This window comes from Staurois parvus, unplaced genomic scaffold (assembly GCF_062004578.1).
Source record: "Staurois parvus isolate SC_StPar_1 unplaced genomic scaffold, SC_StPar_1.0 ptg000746l, whole genome shotgun sequence".
In the NCBI taxonomy this organism is placed as follows: Eukaryota; Metazoa; Chordata; class Amphibia; order Anura; family Ranidae; genus Staurois; species Staurois parvus.
Genome location: NW_028318542.1, coordinates 5,566,338 through 5,582,149, shown reverse-complemented (window position 1 = coordinate 5,582,149; position 15,812 = coordinate 5,566,338). Strand labels below are relative to the sequence as shown.

Below are 15,812 nucleotides of genomic sequence, written 5' to 3'. Positions count from 1 at the left end.
TTATCTATTTTCTCTGCCTGTAAGAGTGGTGTTTTGGGGCATTATTACCACTGGCCACCAATGTAAGGGCCATTTTTTTCCACTGACTACCAAAAGCCAATTTTCAGCTTTCGGCCCTGTTGCACTTTGAATGACAATTGCGTGGTCATGCAATACTGTACCCATATGAAATTTGTATAATTGTTTTCAAATTGAGCTTTCTTTTGGTGGTATGTGCTTGCCGCTGGGTGTTTTATTTTTTGCGCTATAAACAAAAAAAAGCAAAAAAAAAGTTTTTCTTTATTTCTATTATAAAAATTTGCAAACAGGTAATTTTTCTCCTTCACTGATGTGTTGATGAGGCTGCACTGATGAGGTGGCACTGCTGGGCAGCACTGATGGGTGGCACTGGGCTGCATTGCTGGGCACAGGTGGGTGGCACTGCTGGGCACAGGTGGGTGGCACTGCTAGGCACAGGTGGGTGGCACTGCTGGGCAGTTTTTCTTTGTTTCTATTATAAAATTTTGCAAACAGGTAATTTTTCTCCTTCACTGATGTGCGTTGATGAGGCGGCACTGATGGGCACTGATAGGTGGCACTGATAGGCGGCACTAATGAGCTGGCACTGATATGCAACAATGATGGGCACTGATGGCTGGCACTGATGGGCTGGCACTGATATGCAACAATGATGGTCACTGATGGGTGGCACTGACTGGTGGCACTGATGGGCAGCACTGGTGGGTGGCACTGCTAGATGCAGGGGGTGGCACTGCTGAGCACAGGGGGGTGGCACTGCTGGTCACAGGTGGGTGGCAGTACTGGGCACTTGGTGGCACTGCTGGGCACAGGTGGTCATCACTAGTGGGTGGCACTGCTGGGCACGATCATCAGGGCACTGATGATTGGTGCTGATCCATCCTCTGGCAATTGCCGGTTATCGGCAGTACTTTCCTCACGTTGTGACAGCATGAGGAAAGTGCAGCTGATAACCGGCAACTGCATTTACCGGTGATCTGCTGTGTCTTTGGACACGGCTTATCACATAGTAAAAGGCCACTGTGATTGACCATTTACCACATCATGTGATCAGCTGTGTTCATGTGACACCCTCCTAGAACTGGTGGGCCGCGGTGAAGCCGTCATTTGGCTATCTGCAGTCTGCAACTGGTTAATTGTACAAGCTGAAGTTAGAAGCTAATTGCCTACCCTGCACAACTGCACCAGATTTTGCACTCTCCAGTAAATCAACCCCTTTGTTGTAGAAATGAATTTGAGGATAAGTCATCTCTTGCCCCTTTGCTGTTTGTGGTCAGTGGTGACATCCCAGCAGAGGGACGATGGACGACTCATGCTCAGTCACACTGTATCCACATTTCATTAATTCTTTGTAACAAGCAGTTCTGCAACAATTCTCAGTCCAGGGAGCAATGGGCGGGGTGATCGCTCTACTGGTTCCACCCTCAGCATACCTCTTATATATGAAGAAGTACTGTAGATGTGCAGTTGTTCACAAGTTCTCTGATAAGGAAGCAGGATGGCAGATGAAGTGAGTAGGAGCATCAGTTGATGCTGCAAAAGCTAAGAAAATGGGTTTTGTAGGCAGTGGTGGGTGTAGTGGTGCTGGGTGTGGGCAGTGGTGGTTGGTGTAGTGGTGCTGGGTGTGGGCAGTGGTGGCTGATGTAGTGGTGCTGGGTGTGGGCAGTGGTGGTGGGTGTAGTGGTGCTGGGTGTGGGCAGTGGTGGTTGGTGTAATGGTGCTGGGTGTGGGCAGTGGTGGTTGGTGTAGTGGTGCTGGGTGTGGGCAGTGGTGGTTGGTATAGTGCTACAGGGTGTGGGCAGTAGGTGGTATGGTTCTGTGTGGTGTAGTCATTGTATGATATAGTGTTGCTAAGTGTGGGTTCTGGTGGGTATAGTGTTGCTGGGTGCCCTACTAGTTATTCAGATTATTTAGGGTGTGATGCATGTATTTTGCTATTCTGGCACAGAGTTGAGCCTGCCTTCCTGGGTGCTTTTAGTATTTGGCATATTCTGGTATGGCTCAGACACTCATCGCCTCTACAATTGCTTTTTGTGGATCATTATTTCCAGGTCTCCCTCATATCTTTTTAGATGTTTGAGATATATACAGTTGTGACCAAAATTATTCAACCCCCACTGAAATTGAGTGTTTTGGCCAGTTTGACATTGCTTTTGATCATTCAGTCATCTTGCTTACATTTACATTAAAGAGGCACTTGTAGGTCAGACAAATATAACATAACAGTTATAATGAAATAACCACAAATGTCTTTTCTGTGCTCACAGCATTATCAGTTTTATTCAACCCCCAAGTGACATTCAATCTTAGTACTTAGTACAGCATCCTTTTACAGTTATAACAGCTTTTAAACGTGAAGCATAGCTTGACACAAGTGTCTTGCAGCGATCTACGGGTATCTTCGCCCATTCTTCATGGGCAAAGGCCTCCAGTTCAGTCACATTCTTAGGCTTGCGCACTGCAACTGCTTTCTTTAAGTCCCACCAGAGGTTCTCAATCGGATTTAAGTCTGGTGACTGCGATGGCCACTCCAAAATGTTCCAGCCTTTCCTCTGCAACCATGCTCTAGTGGACTTGGAGGTATGCTTGGGATCATTGTCCTGTTGAAAGGTCCAACGTCTCCCAAGCCTCAGGTGTGTGACGGACTGCATCACGTTTCCATCCAATATCTCCTGGTACTGAAGAGAATTCATGGTACCTTGCACACGCTGAAGCTTCCCTGTACCTGCAGAAGCAAAACAGCCCCAAAGCATGATTGACCCTCCACCATGCTTCACAGTAGGCAAGGTGTTCTTTTCATCATAGGCCTTGTTCTTCCTCCTCCAAACATAGCGTTGATCCATGGGCCCAAACAGTTCTAATTTTGTTTCATCAGTCCACAGAACACTATCCCACAACTTTTGTGGTTTGTCCACATGGCTTTTGGCATACTGCAGTCGACTCTTCTTATTCTTTGGAGACAGCAAGGGGGTACGCCTGGGAGTTCTGGCACGGAGGCCTTCATTACGCAGTGTGCGTCTTATTGTCTGGGCTGAAACTTCTGTACCCACATCTGACAAATCTTTTCTCAGTTCCTCAGCAGTCACACGGGGACTTCTCTCCACTCTACGCTTCAGGTAGCGCACAGCAGTCGAAGTCAGCATCTTCTTTCTGCCACGACCAGGTAGCGTTTCAACAGTGCCCTTTGCCTTGAATTTGCGAATGATGCTTCCTAAGGTGTCTCTTGGTATGTTTAACATCTTTGCAATCTTCTTATAGCCATTGCCCTTCCTGTGAAGAGAAATCACCTCTTCTCTTGTCTTCCTGGACCATTCTCTTGCCTTCACCATGTTTGTAACCACACCAGTAAATGTCTAGAAGGAGCTGAGTATCACAGTCATTTTAAAGCTGCCTAATTGGTGCTTATTATGCTTGATTGCTGCTCGGTGACATCCACAGGTGTTTTCAATACCTGATGGAAAGCACCTGTATGAACCTCTGTTCTTCAGAGTGGTAGTCTTTAAGGGGTTGAATAATTGTGGCAATGAAGAAACCACATAAGAACCATTTACTACTGTATTACATAAACAATTGATGTCATTTTAGTTGCATTTGGGTAGTTACAACGTCCTTGTAGGATTTGATTCTGAATACAATTCCAAATGTACACTATAGTCCCTAAACCCCTTTACAGCATTGGGGGTTGAATAATTTTGGTCACAACTGTAGGTATATATACAATTTTCTTTTCTTATCAATCATTTTGCTGTGCAGTCAGTTTGGTTATACAAATATAATGGTCCTATCCTGAGATGTGGCATGTGGATCTATCCATTGTGCCAGATCATTAAGCCTAGGTTCACATATGTGCGGTATATCACATTTTGTATGGCTTTTTTCACACCTGCACCAAAAACGTGCAGGACCCTTTTTTGGGTCCCCACTAGAATCAAATTGCATAGGTATGAACGGGGTGCAATTCTGATGTGGTGCAGAATTCACACTGAAAACGCTGCATCAGTGGTAACTAGGGCTCACTCTTTCCATGCAGGATGGAATCTGGGGGTGGAGAAGGGGGTAGAGTGGATACCCCAGACAGTTCAGATATTTGATGTACACATGGTGACAAACAAACATGGAGACTTGAATTCAATTCACATTGTATGCACCAAGTACATAATTACTAAACCTGAACACTGAACAGGCCGTGTGCTGGTCAGGCATTGTCTAGCTGCCTGGAGCTAGAACTATAACTTACATAAAGGTCTGGACAACTGGCATACAGAACATGAACAATAAAGGAAAATATACTAATCCACTGTCCCACGCCAAAGACCTGACAGAGTGCTGGGACCCATAAAAGATCGCAAATATAGTTTGTATATAGACAGAAAGAGATCTCTCATGGTTGCAGTTACTGTACTCAAAGAGGTGTGATATTCATCCCACCTCTATTATACAGTGTAATAATTATCTCCTTTTCTCCCATACAGACTCATGTCTTTAATAACTTCATCCTCAAACCTGGTCAGTCTGTGGAGATGACGGGCTCCATTCCAGCTGGCTGTAAACAGTAAGTCATGGTTCTAGCCTCGGCTATTTATTATACATATAAGTCTGCTCTGTGTATATGAGGGGTGTTCAAAAAGGTTTGCATTTTATGGGAGTTAAAAAAATTGTGGCAACCCATATCCAATAATTTTACCAAAGGTAGAAGTGTGCTCTGTGAACAGTACATTCTACTGACCCCTCCTCACTGGGAATTTGGCATGTGTGGTTCTTAAAATACCTAACATGAGATTGTTTTGCTCAAACATTTGTGCTTCGACATTGTTGCAAAATGTCAACCTGGATTAAACTTGTCTGACTTAAAAGCCATCATAAGAAATGGGATGACTAACATACATTCTTCTCTCTTCCCGGACCCTGCTAACCTGTATAGCTGCAGGCACTGTGGCAAAATGTATCACTATTCCTTATCCACTCTCCCCTTTTCCTTTTCTATCACCCCTCCTACCCCCCCCTTTTTTTTAAATTCCCCCCCCACAAAGTTAAATGATGGATTATCATGATAAATGATGTATCACACATGCCATTGGGTATATGTGGAATAACACCCCAAAATAGTGTCCCCAAAATCCAATAAGCACCTTCAGGCTTTTAAAGGGCTTTACTTCCTCTACACCTCCTGACTACCTATCTGTTTTGGAGGCCCTGAAATGCCAGAATAGTACAAACCTACCCCTTGTTATAACAGGTGATGTAAATATCACCTGTGATGGTAATAGGCAGTTACAGGCACTCTTTTCTGAGAAATCTGGGGTCTATTTACTCTGACATAATCCTGGTATAATGACTCAAACATATAGTGATGTACCAACATGTCACTGGTCCTTGTTGGGAGGGATATATATTATCCAGAAAGTGTGTGGTATGCCCACCATTAGAATACACCACCCTGCATCCACCCACTTCTAATGTTGGGCATACCTGAAATGTTTTAATTTAGCCCATGAGCTGAACAAAAAATCCTAACAGATTCCTCCATTCACACTGATTGATGTGGATGAAGAAATCTCTGCCAAAAAAATTAGAAATATATCCTGAAGCATAGGAGGGATCCACCTCAGGCCCTCATGTTCTTACAGTTTTTTTTAAAGTTACAAATAAAATTTTCAGATGTGCACTCTAAACTGTGCTGTGCTATACCCTATTCTAATACGCCACTAGTGTGTGGCAGAGACGAAAGCAATCCTTGCGGCAGAGAACAGGTTGGCCAGGATAAGAGGGACAAAAAGCAGGTGTTGCATCTAATTCAGGAATACAGGAAACCAAGTACAGTTTCATCATCTGGTCATTTAAGTCCACCCCTCTCATGTTAAGGTTATAGTCATGGACACAGAGGGGCTTCTCAACACCAGTTGCTGTGCAAATGTGGTCTGTAGTCTTTGTGAATGGAAGACTGCACAAAGACATCACGTTTGTCTGTCGACTTCACTACAAGCAATTCATTATTTCTCAAGCAGGCTTTCTTCCTCTTTCCAAGTTGGGTATTTACAAACCATTGGGGAAGCCCTGACGACTGGGTCACACAGTGCCACATAAGCCAATTCCAAGATCAAAACTGTGTTTAAATAGTGGCATGCTTGTATAAAAATTGTCCACATAGAAGTGGTACCCCATAACGAAAAAGGTGACACTATAACAAGTCCCACTATCATGCCACTGCTCCCCATATAGATTGGGCATCAAGGGGGCTCCACATGACTATTTTCCCTTGTGAATCCAAAAATTACATGTATAGCCTGTTGCTTTATACGTTTTGACTCCAGATCTGCCTATCATATTCAGGGTCACCCCAAGGACAACTGTGCATTGCCATTGAAATTCCTAATTCACATATTCTCATATCTATGCCTGGCCGTGGCAGCAGAGAACATGGGTATATGATGAATTGAGTCTATGGACCAATATGACCGTGACTCATTCTTTTTAGTAATACCCATGTTGAGGGTTAGGCCACAAAAGTATTCTAAACTTGCAAACCGTAATAGGTTTCCATGGAAATTGTCTAGCAAGGTTGAATTTGGGTTGGTGGCAATAAATTGTGCATATAAATTGCTTTGGTCCGCAATCATTCCATACAGATCTGCCCTGAAAAACTGCTCCAAAAAATCAAGGGGGCTAGACAGGGGCACACTGACAACTCATGGGGCCCCTGGGCAGTAAGAGATAATGTGGCCCCCTGTGTCCCCACCTACACACCACACACAACACCCCTACCTACATATTGCAGCTCAGCTGCATAGAAGGGGCATTAAAATATTTACTGCAGAAAAGACTGCATAAATGTTCTCGGCTTCTTTCCGTAGAAGCCACTGGGCACTTTCAGGTTTAAATATGCCATGTGGGGGAAGTGAAAGAGAGAGGGGAGTGAGAGGGTGAAAAAGAGGAGAGGAGAGAGAGAGGGAGAGGGAGGAGAGAGGGGGGAGGGAGAGAGAGAGAGGGGGGGAAGAGTGAGAGAGAGAGGAAGGGATGAGAGAGGAGGGGAGTGTTTTTAAATTGCGCTAAATATTGGACATGGCTTAAAAGGGGAATGTTTAAATAGTGTCTGAGATGACTTATATAGTGCAGGATGAGATAATGTTAAAGAGGGAATGTACAGTGTGGAGTGTATGACAGTGGGTAGTATGTACAGGGAGAGGAGTGTGGAGTATATGGCGGTGGGTAGTATGTGTAGGATGGTGTCAGTAGGTGGTGTCAGTAGTTCTTCATTTTTATTACTATTTTATTTTTTTCCTAATTTTATGATTTTTTTTACAAATTAATGTTTTTTTTATTATTTTTATCATTTTTTTTCAAAATACTCTTTGGTGGCCAGTGGATGGTGTCAGTAGAGCAATGGCATGGGTGTCAGAATTTTTTAAGTTTTATTATCTAATTTTTTGTATTTTTTACAATTCATTTCTATATTATTATTTTTCACAATGATTTTGTGGGAGCAGCGGACAGTGTCAGTAGGGAGTGAACAGGGAGCACTAGTATATGTTGGGCTGTCATTAGATTGGGATGAATAAACAGAACCTGTACCCCCTTATATCGGAAGAATTGGAATGGATGGAGAGAAGGAAGAAAGAAAAGGGAGGGAGGGAATGGATGGAGGAAGGAAGGGGAGGGAAGGAAGTAGGGGTGGGAGGAAAGAATGAAGGGAATGGATGGAGGAAGGAAGGAATGAAGAAAAGAGAGAAAATGGATGAAGAAAGGGGAGGGAAGGAGGGGAGGAAGGAATAAAAGGGAGAGAGGGAGTGGATGAAAGAGGAAGGAAGGAAGGAGCGGTGGGAGGAAAGAATGAAGGGAGGGGATGGAGGAAGGAAGGGAAAGAAGAAAAGGGAGGGAGGGAATGAATAGATGGAGGAAGAAAGGAAAGAAATGGATGGAGGAAGGTATGAAGATAAAGGAAGGAAGGAAGGAAGTTAGGGAGGGAGGGAATGGATGGAGGAAGAAAGGGGAGGGAAAGAAGGAATGGGAGGGGAGTAAGGAAGGGATTAGATGGAGGGAGGAAGAAAGAGGAAGGAAGGAAAAAGGAGGGAAGTACGGAAGGAAAAAGAAGGGGGGGAAGGAAGGAGGGGTGGGAGGAAAGAATGAAGGGAGGGGACGGAGGAAGGAAGAGAAAGAAGAAAAGGGAGGGAGGGAGGGAGGGAGGGAATGAATGAAGGAAAGCATGAAGGAAGGAAAGAAAATGGATGGACAAAGTAATGAAGGTAAAGGAGGGAAGGAAAGAAGGACGGAAGAAAAGGGAAGGAATAGATGGAGGGAGGAAGGAAAGAAGGAATGTTAGGGCAGGAGAGAGGAAGGAAGGGGAGGGAAAGAGAGGAAAGAAGGGGAGGGAAGGAGGAAGAAAGGAAGGAAATGAAAGGAGGGAGGAAAGGATGAAGGGAGGGGATGGAGGAAGAAAGAAAAGGGAGGGAATGGATGGAGGAAGGAAGGAAGGAAATGGATGGAGGAAGGAATGAAGGAAGGGGAGGGAAGGACGGAGGAATAGGGAATGGTTAGAGAAAGGAAGGGAAGGAAAGGAGGGAAGGATAAAGGTAGGGGATGGAGGAAGGAAGAAAAAGGAGGGAGGGAATAGATAAGGGAGGGAAGGAAGAAGGGGAGGGAGGAAGGAAATGAAAGAAGGGGAGGGAGGAAGGAAATGAAAGGAGGGGAGGGAGAAAAGAATGAAGGAAGGGAGAAAGGAAGGAAGGACTGAAGGAAGGTGAGGGAGGGGGGAAGGAAGGAAGGAATTATTGAAGGATCAGGAGGGAGGGAAGGTAAAAATTAAGGGAGGGGATAGAGGAAGGAATGAAAGTAAGGAAGAAAAGGGAGGGAGGGAAGGGAGGGAGGAAGGAAGAAAATGGATGGGGGAAGGAATGTAGGAAGGGGAGGGAAGGAAGGAGGTGAGAAAGGAAGGAAATTAAAGGAGGGGAGGGAGGAAAGAATGAAGGGAGGGGATGGAGGAAGGAAGGAAGGAATGAAGGGAGGGAGAAAGGATGGAAGGATTGAAGTAAGGGGATGGAAGGGGGAAAAAAGGAAGGAAGAAAAGGGAAGGGAGGGAGGGAGGAAGAGTGAAAGAATGAAGGGAGTGGATGGAGGAAGGAAGAAAAGGGAGGGAGGGAATGGATGGAGGAAGGAATGAAGGAAGAGGAGGAAAGGGAGGAAGTCGGAAAAGGGAGGAAATGGATGACGGAAGGAAGGAAAGAAGAGAGGGAACGAAGGAGTAAGAAAATGGAGGGAGGGAATGGATGGAGGAAGGAAGGAATGAAGGAGGGGCGGGAAGGAGGAAGGAAGGAATGAAGGAAGGAAGGAAATGAAAGGAGAGGAGAGGAGGGAGGAAAGAATGAAGGGAGGGGATGGAGGAAGGAAGAAAAGGGAGGGAATGGATGGAGGAAGGAAGGAATGGGTGGAGGAAGGGTTGAAGGAAGGAAGAAAGGGAGGAGAGAGAGAGGGGGAGAGATAGGGGGAGAGAGAGGGGGGTGGGGAGGGAGAGAGAGAGGGGGAGGGAGAGAGAGGGGGGAGAGATAGAGAGATGGAGAGAGAGGGGGGGAGAGAGGGGGAGAAAGAAGGGGGGTGAGGGAGAGGGGGAGAGAGAGAGAAAGAAAGAGAGAGAGAAGAGAGAGAGGGAGCGGGACGGAGAGAGAGCTGACCTGGTACATTCAGAAGCATCACAGAGCTTCTGCCTTATCTTGACAGGGGAGGCAGAGCAGATCCTCTCTCCTCTGCTGTGGAGGATAGGGGGAGGGGTTGGACACTGTCAGAGGATGGGGGGGCTGAGGCGCACAGAGGGGGGGGCCCAGGAGGGAAATCTGATGCACAGACAGGGATGATCAGTGCAGGGGAGGGACAATGACAGCACTGATCTCCCTGCATGGATTTCAACAAGCAGCTGGAAGCTTCCCCCTCCCAGGGCTTTCAGTTGCTTCATTGAAATCCATGCAGGGAGATCGGTGCTGTCACTGTCCCCCCTCTGCACCGATCACCTCCGACTTTATTCCTGATAAATATCATCCATGGGGGCGGGGTGTGTGCAAGGTGTATGCAGTGAACACCCCACACCCATGGATGATATGCCTCTCACCTTCCCACTGCCCACCGGCTCCATCACCAGCACAGTGCCCAGACCAGTCACCCGACTCACTCTGCCCCCACGTGAAGTAACAGGTGATCTACTTCTGGGTCAGGATCTGAGACTGCCTCCTCCTCCGCTCCCCACAATGTTGCTGTACCAAATCACAGTACAGGCAAGCACACGTGCACCTCTGGCTCGGAAATGTGTGTGTGTGTCGGTCCGCCTGCATGGAGTCCACACTGTAGCAGTAAAACCGCTATAGGGTATACAGCGACTTATTAAAGCTTACTGCTTGTTATGGATATGCAAATCATATAACATATATCCATATCCAGGTTCATTTTGGGCATTTTTTGATATAGATGTGATATTACTAGGACCCCATTTTTGTCTAAAGGTTTTTGAAGCAAACTGTTGGTTTTAAGTCTCCAAAAATATTAGCTGATATAATTTGTGTATAATTTGTTGTTATAAATTATCTTTAAAGGTGGCAGAAATAGCTCTGAGACTCATGGGAGTACCACTGGTGAATTACTGAAGTACTATATCTGAGCAAAATTTCTGTTTGTCTTGCTAGGTTTTCCATAAACATGGGAATAGATCAGAAGAATTTAGTGCTACACTTTAATCCTCGATTTGATGCCCGTGGAGACAAGCAAAAGATCATTTTGAACTCTAAGCGGGACAGCGTCTGGGGAGCAGAGAAGAGGGAAAGCGTCTTCCCCTTTAAGGAGGGGTCAGACACCAAGGTACGTCTAAGCTGGGAGGGGCAGGACCAATGTTGGATGGGGTAAAGTGGCAACACTGCTCATATTGGACACATCCTATCAATCTCCAAAAGATGCAGGAAGTGGTTAGCGATGGCTTAATGTGTCTGTGTGTCTTCGCTATAATGGTTGCTCATTCCATGAAAGATTAGATCCTTCCATTTAGAAAGATCCAATGGATTGCATCATACTGCCATTGTGTGCTATGATATACTGCCCAAAGAATGGTTACTGTTGGTCATATCACTGGTTGTCAGAACTGTCATTTTCTAGGGTGGAATATAGGGAAAGGAGCAATGTGATTGCTGGGAAAGGGATACAAGGAAGAGTCTGATGTAAGTACTAGGGGGAGGAATACGGGAAATGGATATTACTGCTGATGAATGCTCTGTTCATCTAAATTAATCTCTGGGGGCAGGTCTTGGTGATAAAGCTAAAAAACGTTTATTGCCTACATGCTTTTCTTACATTAATGTAACAAAAATCACTTCTCTACCCCCTCTGTGTGAAAGGGAACTGAGGGGAGAATAGATCCAGCACTGTCCACAGCTGCATCCCTTCTCCCCTCTTTCTTTTTACACAGCATTCAAGCAGCAGCAGGACCCATTGGCTCTTGCTGCTAGCAATCAAATGCAGTGAGGAGGAACTGAGGGGGGGCGCACTAAGTTCCGCTGTGGAAGTCTATGGAATGTGGCTCCATAGACTCAGCTAGGGAGCAAGCAGACACTGTGTGCCTCCATAGCAAACAGCTTGCTTTGGGGACACAAAGGAACCAGGAGTGTCGCCAAGGAACCAAAGAGGGTTGGGGGTGCTCTGCATTATCACTGTACAGAGCAGGTCAGTATGACCTGGTGATTAAAAAAAAAATGTTTGACTTTAGTAACAGATATGGGGTAGAACAAGAAATAACTGACCCAGAATAAATTGTATTCTCATTTTACCCCAAGTCAATTATGGTAGATGGGACCCTTGTCAAGAACACACTTGAGTTGGAGCCCTGGCTGGGACAATGGCAAATGGAGCCCTTGTCAGGAGAGATGTGTATTGGGGACCCTGGGGTTGCTTCAGTATAGAAAGGTGCAAGAATTGGATATTTCGCAGATACGGTTTGTTCATGGTGATCTGAAGGTAATGGACAAAGACAGTATTATTGAAAATAACAACTGAGAGGCATAACATTCCCATTGTTATACACACATGAAATGTTAAGCCCTGCTTCCTAGGATTCTGTCAAATGCCAGAGGCTCAATGCACACTCCAGTCACGGCACTGCTGCACAGTTCTCACCTTTTTAGGCATGTAGTGTAGGCGCTGTGTAGCTGTCATGGCATACAACAGTCTTTCTCCTCCTTTTTGCCCTAGAGGAACCCTTTTAAATTTTCATGTCTTTGGGAACACCTTCTAAAATCAATTCATTGGTGACCAGTAGTAAGAATGCCAATGGTGGTCCAAATGCCACTCTTGCATGCAGCGACATATCATTGGTGTCATAAAGCTGGCCCTGCCAAGTGGTGTTAGGACCCAAAAACAGCAGGGACCCTCAAATGGGAGGTTAATCAACCACAGCTCAAGGAACCCTAGGGTAGACATGTGTATAATGAAGAAATGGTTTTGATTTGTTAAATTCCTCTTAAAAATGTGTTTGTTTAATTTCAACTGAATTTGGAAAAGTTGAATCAAATTTTATTCTTTTTGAAATCTGAATTTCACAACATAGTTATATTCTGTTTTTTTCTATTAGAATATAATCATCTCCAAATTGTGAAGAAAATAAATTAGACTTACATTTTCTATTCTGTTCTAATTTTTTTTTTTTAACTTTCTCTTCTATATTTTGTTTTACTCTATTCTATTTTTTTAATTGAATTGAATTTTTTAATGTTGGCTAAGTTTTGTTATTTTTGATTCATTACTATTGTGATTTGGAAATTCGTATCCAAATTTCCAAATAACGAAAAATTAGTTTGAATTTCGTTTCAGAATGAAATGAACTGTACATGTCTAGCCTAGGGTTCCGTGGAGCCCTGGATGAGGCTGGTTGGCACACCAGGACTCGACTGGGCAACAGCTACTGATCTCCTGAGAGCTCTAGCCATTGTTCTGTGTAACAGATACTGTCTAGAGACCCTGTCACTAAAACATTGCAGCACAAAGCACATCCTTCCAATTTTTTACTTTCGATTAACAATTTTCTACAACACATAAAGAATACATAAGATAAGCTACATGCGCATATCATCTTATATAATTATTTTTGCTGAAATGTATGGTTTGCTAGTAAAGTTTTTCTCTATGGCCAACACTCTGACTTTTTATAGTCCAGCAAGCTGACACTGTGCTGCCTCTTTTCTTACAGGTTTGCTTCAAGTTTGAGCAAGACAAGATCACCATACAACTATCTGACGGAAAGTCTTTCTCATTTCCAGTCCGCTTCCCCATATTGCAGATCTCATACTTGTCTGCGAAAGGCCTCCGGGTCACGGCCCATACCATTAAATGAAGAGTCCTGTATTCAAACAGCTGTCTATATCAAATGTCCATATCCAGGCTCTGTGAAATGGCCATAGTGCATGAAGAAAAATGTTTACCCTATTTTGTAACCCCTTCCCACCAATCTGTACCCTTGCTGCTTTTGTAGCCATACACTGTACTTTGCTCAGTTCACTTATTCAAAATAAATTTCATCCATACTTCAAATAAAATCCAATGAGCTCTATTGTGCCTGATCAAACCAATAATTTTTTTTGGCGCTAAGCTGACTTTGGATTGATTGCTGTTGTCGATGGCAGATTACTGCCTGCTGGATGGAGGCTTCCTTGCTGGAGGTTTGCTGCATTACTTTTAAAGGCATGCAGTAACCAACAGAGGGTGCTAATGCTACATTTTCTGCCTGCATTGTCTGCTTTTTTTTTTTGTATTTCAAGTAAAACAATATAAATCTTTCTGATTTTATCAATAGATTAGGGGTAGAATTGAAAACCTAGTAAGATTAGTGGTAAAGAGCACGCTTGAGAGGTTGTCTCACTCTCCTATTCCTCCTTCACTAGGTCAATCCATTCCCAGGGTCATCCATTCATTCACCAGTTCAAAGGGTGGAAACCCTGTGTGAGGCGTGAAGCACCTCGTGTATGGCAAACAGGAATGCTGGCAATATGGCACTTCCAATCTTTGTCATTTTGTTTTATAGCATCCGCTTAGGCATGACTTTTTTAGGGTTTTGTTGATGTGTTCAACCAAGCCATCTATCTGAGGATGATAGAATGATGTGCTCAACTACCTAATCTGAAATCTAATCTTTGGAAAAAACAGTTCTAGTAAATTTGTGAAATAGAGGTATAATTCAGGGCATTGTGTGGCATAATTGAGGATCACCAATATGTGTTGGTAACATCAGTTGGATTTTTACCAATGAGCATACCAAATTCATTGTTCTAGGTTCAAACTGAATATAAAGTGGTATGGAAGCAAAGAAGCTGTGAAAATGTGATCCTAGGGCAGTTATCTGGCAGGTGGGACACCATAATCCCCCCTTCACCAAACTTTACATTTGGCACAATACAGTCAGGCAAGTACAGTTTTCCTGGCAAGCGCCAAGCCCAGATATGTCCATCAGATTGCCAAACAGAGAAGTGTGATTTGCCAGTCCAGAGAACACATCTCAACTGCTCTAGAGTCCAGTAGTGGCGTGCTTTACACCACTGAGTCTGATGTTTTGCACTTGGGGATGTAAGGCTTGGATGCAGCTCGGCCATGGAATCCCATTCCATGAAGCTCGCTATGCACTGTTGTACTAATCTGAAGGCCACATGAAGTTTGGAGGTCTTTAGCTATTGTCAGGGATCCCAGGCTGTACCGCGGCGCGCGAGTCTGCGCATGCGCGGTACGCCAAGGCGCACTAGCGTGCGGGCACTAGCACCTGGGCGCCCGCGACGGCAACAGCAGTCGCGCATATGCACTCGCGATCACGGACACGCACCCGGCACCAATGAGCGTGCAGGGCGCCCTATTTAAACAGACACTAAATATGTTCAAGTTGCCGTATGGTCTTTTCCTGTATCCTGTGTCCTGAGAGATTGCTTTTCTGCTGACCCTGTCTGACCCTGATTCGTTGACTGTCTCCTGGTCTGATCCCTGGCTTGCCTGACCATTCTCCTGTCTAATCCTGTATGTTTGATCTCCTGTTGCCGAACCTGGACCGTGACCCGTTTATTCTTCTGCCTGCCGCTTGTACCGACCTGCCTCCGCTGTTACCGACCTGGCCTGTCTGACTTTGCTCACTCCACCTCCTCACATCAGACTCTCACCTGCTACGTACCACCGACAAGTGCTTCTACCACAGCTGGTTGCACCCAGGGGCCGCAATCTGGTTTCGGCTTGCTCCAAGTCCATCCCCACCATCAGGGGCCCTGGTGAACAAGCAGGTCGGGACTTAGATTCCGCGCCCTGGGGAATTCTGGTCTGTGGAGCGTTAGAGGCTACCGCCAGTCGGTCCATAACAGCTATTGACTCTGCAGACAGTTGGCGACATCTGTGTACTGTGCACTTCAGCATGCACTGACCCTGCTTTGCCATTTTTTTGTGGCCGAGTTGCTTCCATTTTGTTATAATACCACTAATAGTTGACCGTGGAATATTTAATTCAAATATTTATTACATTTTCATATTTATAATTACATATAAAAAGAAAAAAGAGGAAAAAGAAATAAGAACATAACAATACATTTCATCTACAGTCTCATATAACATATAAAATTCTTAATCTTATCTCCTTCTGTTACCTCCTTTTTCTTCTTTTTCCCTTACCTCTACCCCTACACCCTACCACATCCCTCCACCCTCCCACTCTGCATTTTTCTCTTACTTCCTTCTCTATAAAATCAAGAAACTTCTCTTATCATTGCTTCATGTATATTCATTTGGTGTACAAAATCTTCCCATTTCTC

General features: G+C 44.7%; 1 protein-coding gene across 1 annotated transcript; it reads left to right on the top strand.

Moving 5' to 3' along the window:
* The first annotated feature begins 1,426 nt into the window (after positions 1 to 1,426).
* On the top strand, positions 1,427 to 13,585 carry LOC149445154 (galectin-1-like). The gene is made up of 4 exons (XM_089654222.1): positions 1,427 to 1,528; positions 4,491 to 4,570; positions 10,680 to 10,851; positions 13,226 to 13,585. The coding sequence occupies exons 1-4, from the start codon at positions 1,517 to 1,519 to the stop codon at positions 13,367 to 13,369; spliced, it is 408 nt and encodes a 135-aa protein (XP_089510348.1). The 5' UTR covers positions 1,427 to 1,516; the 3' UTR covers positions 13,370 to 13,585.
* The last annotated feature ends 2,227 nt before the right edge of the window (positions 13,586 to 15,812 follow it).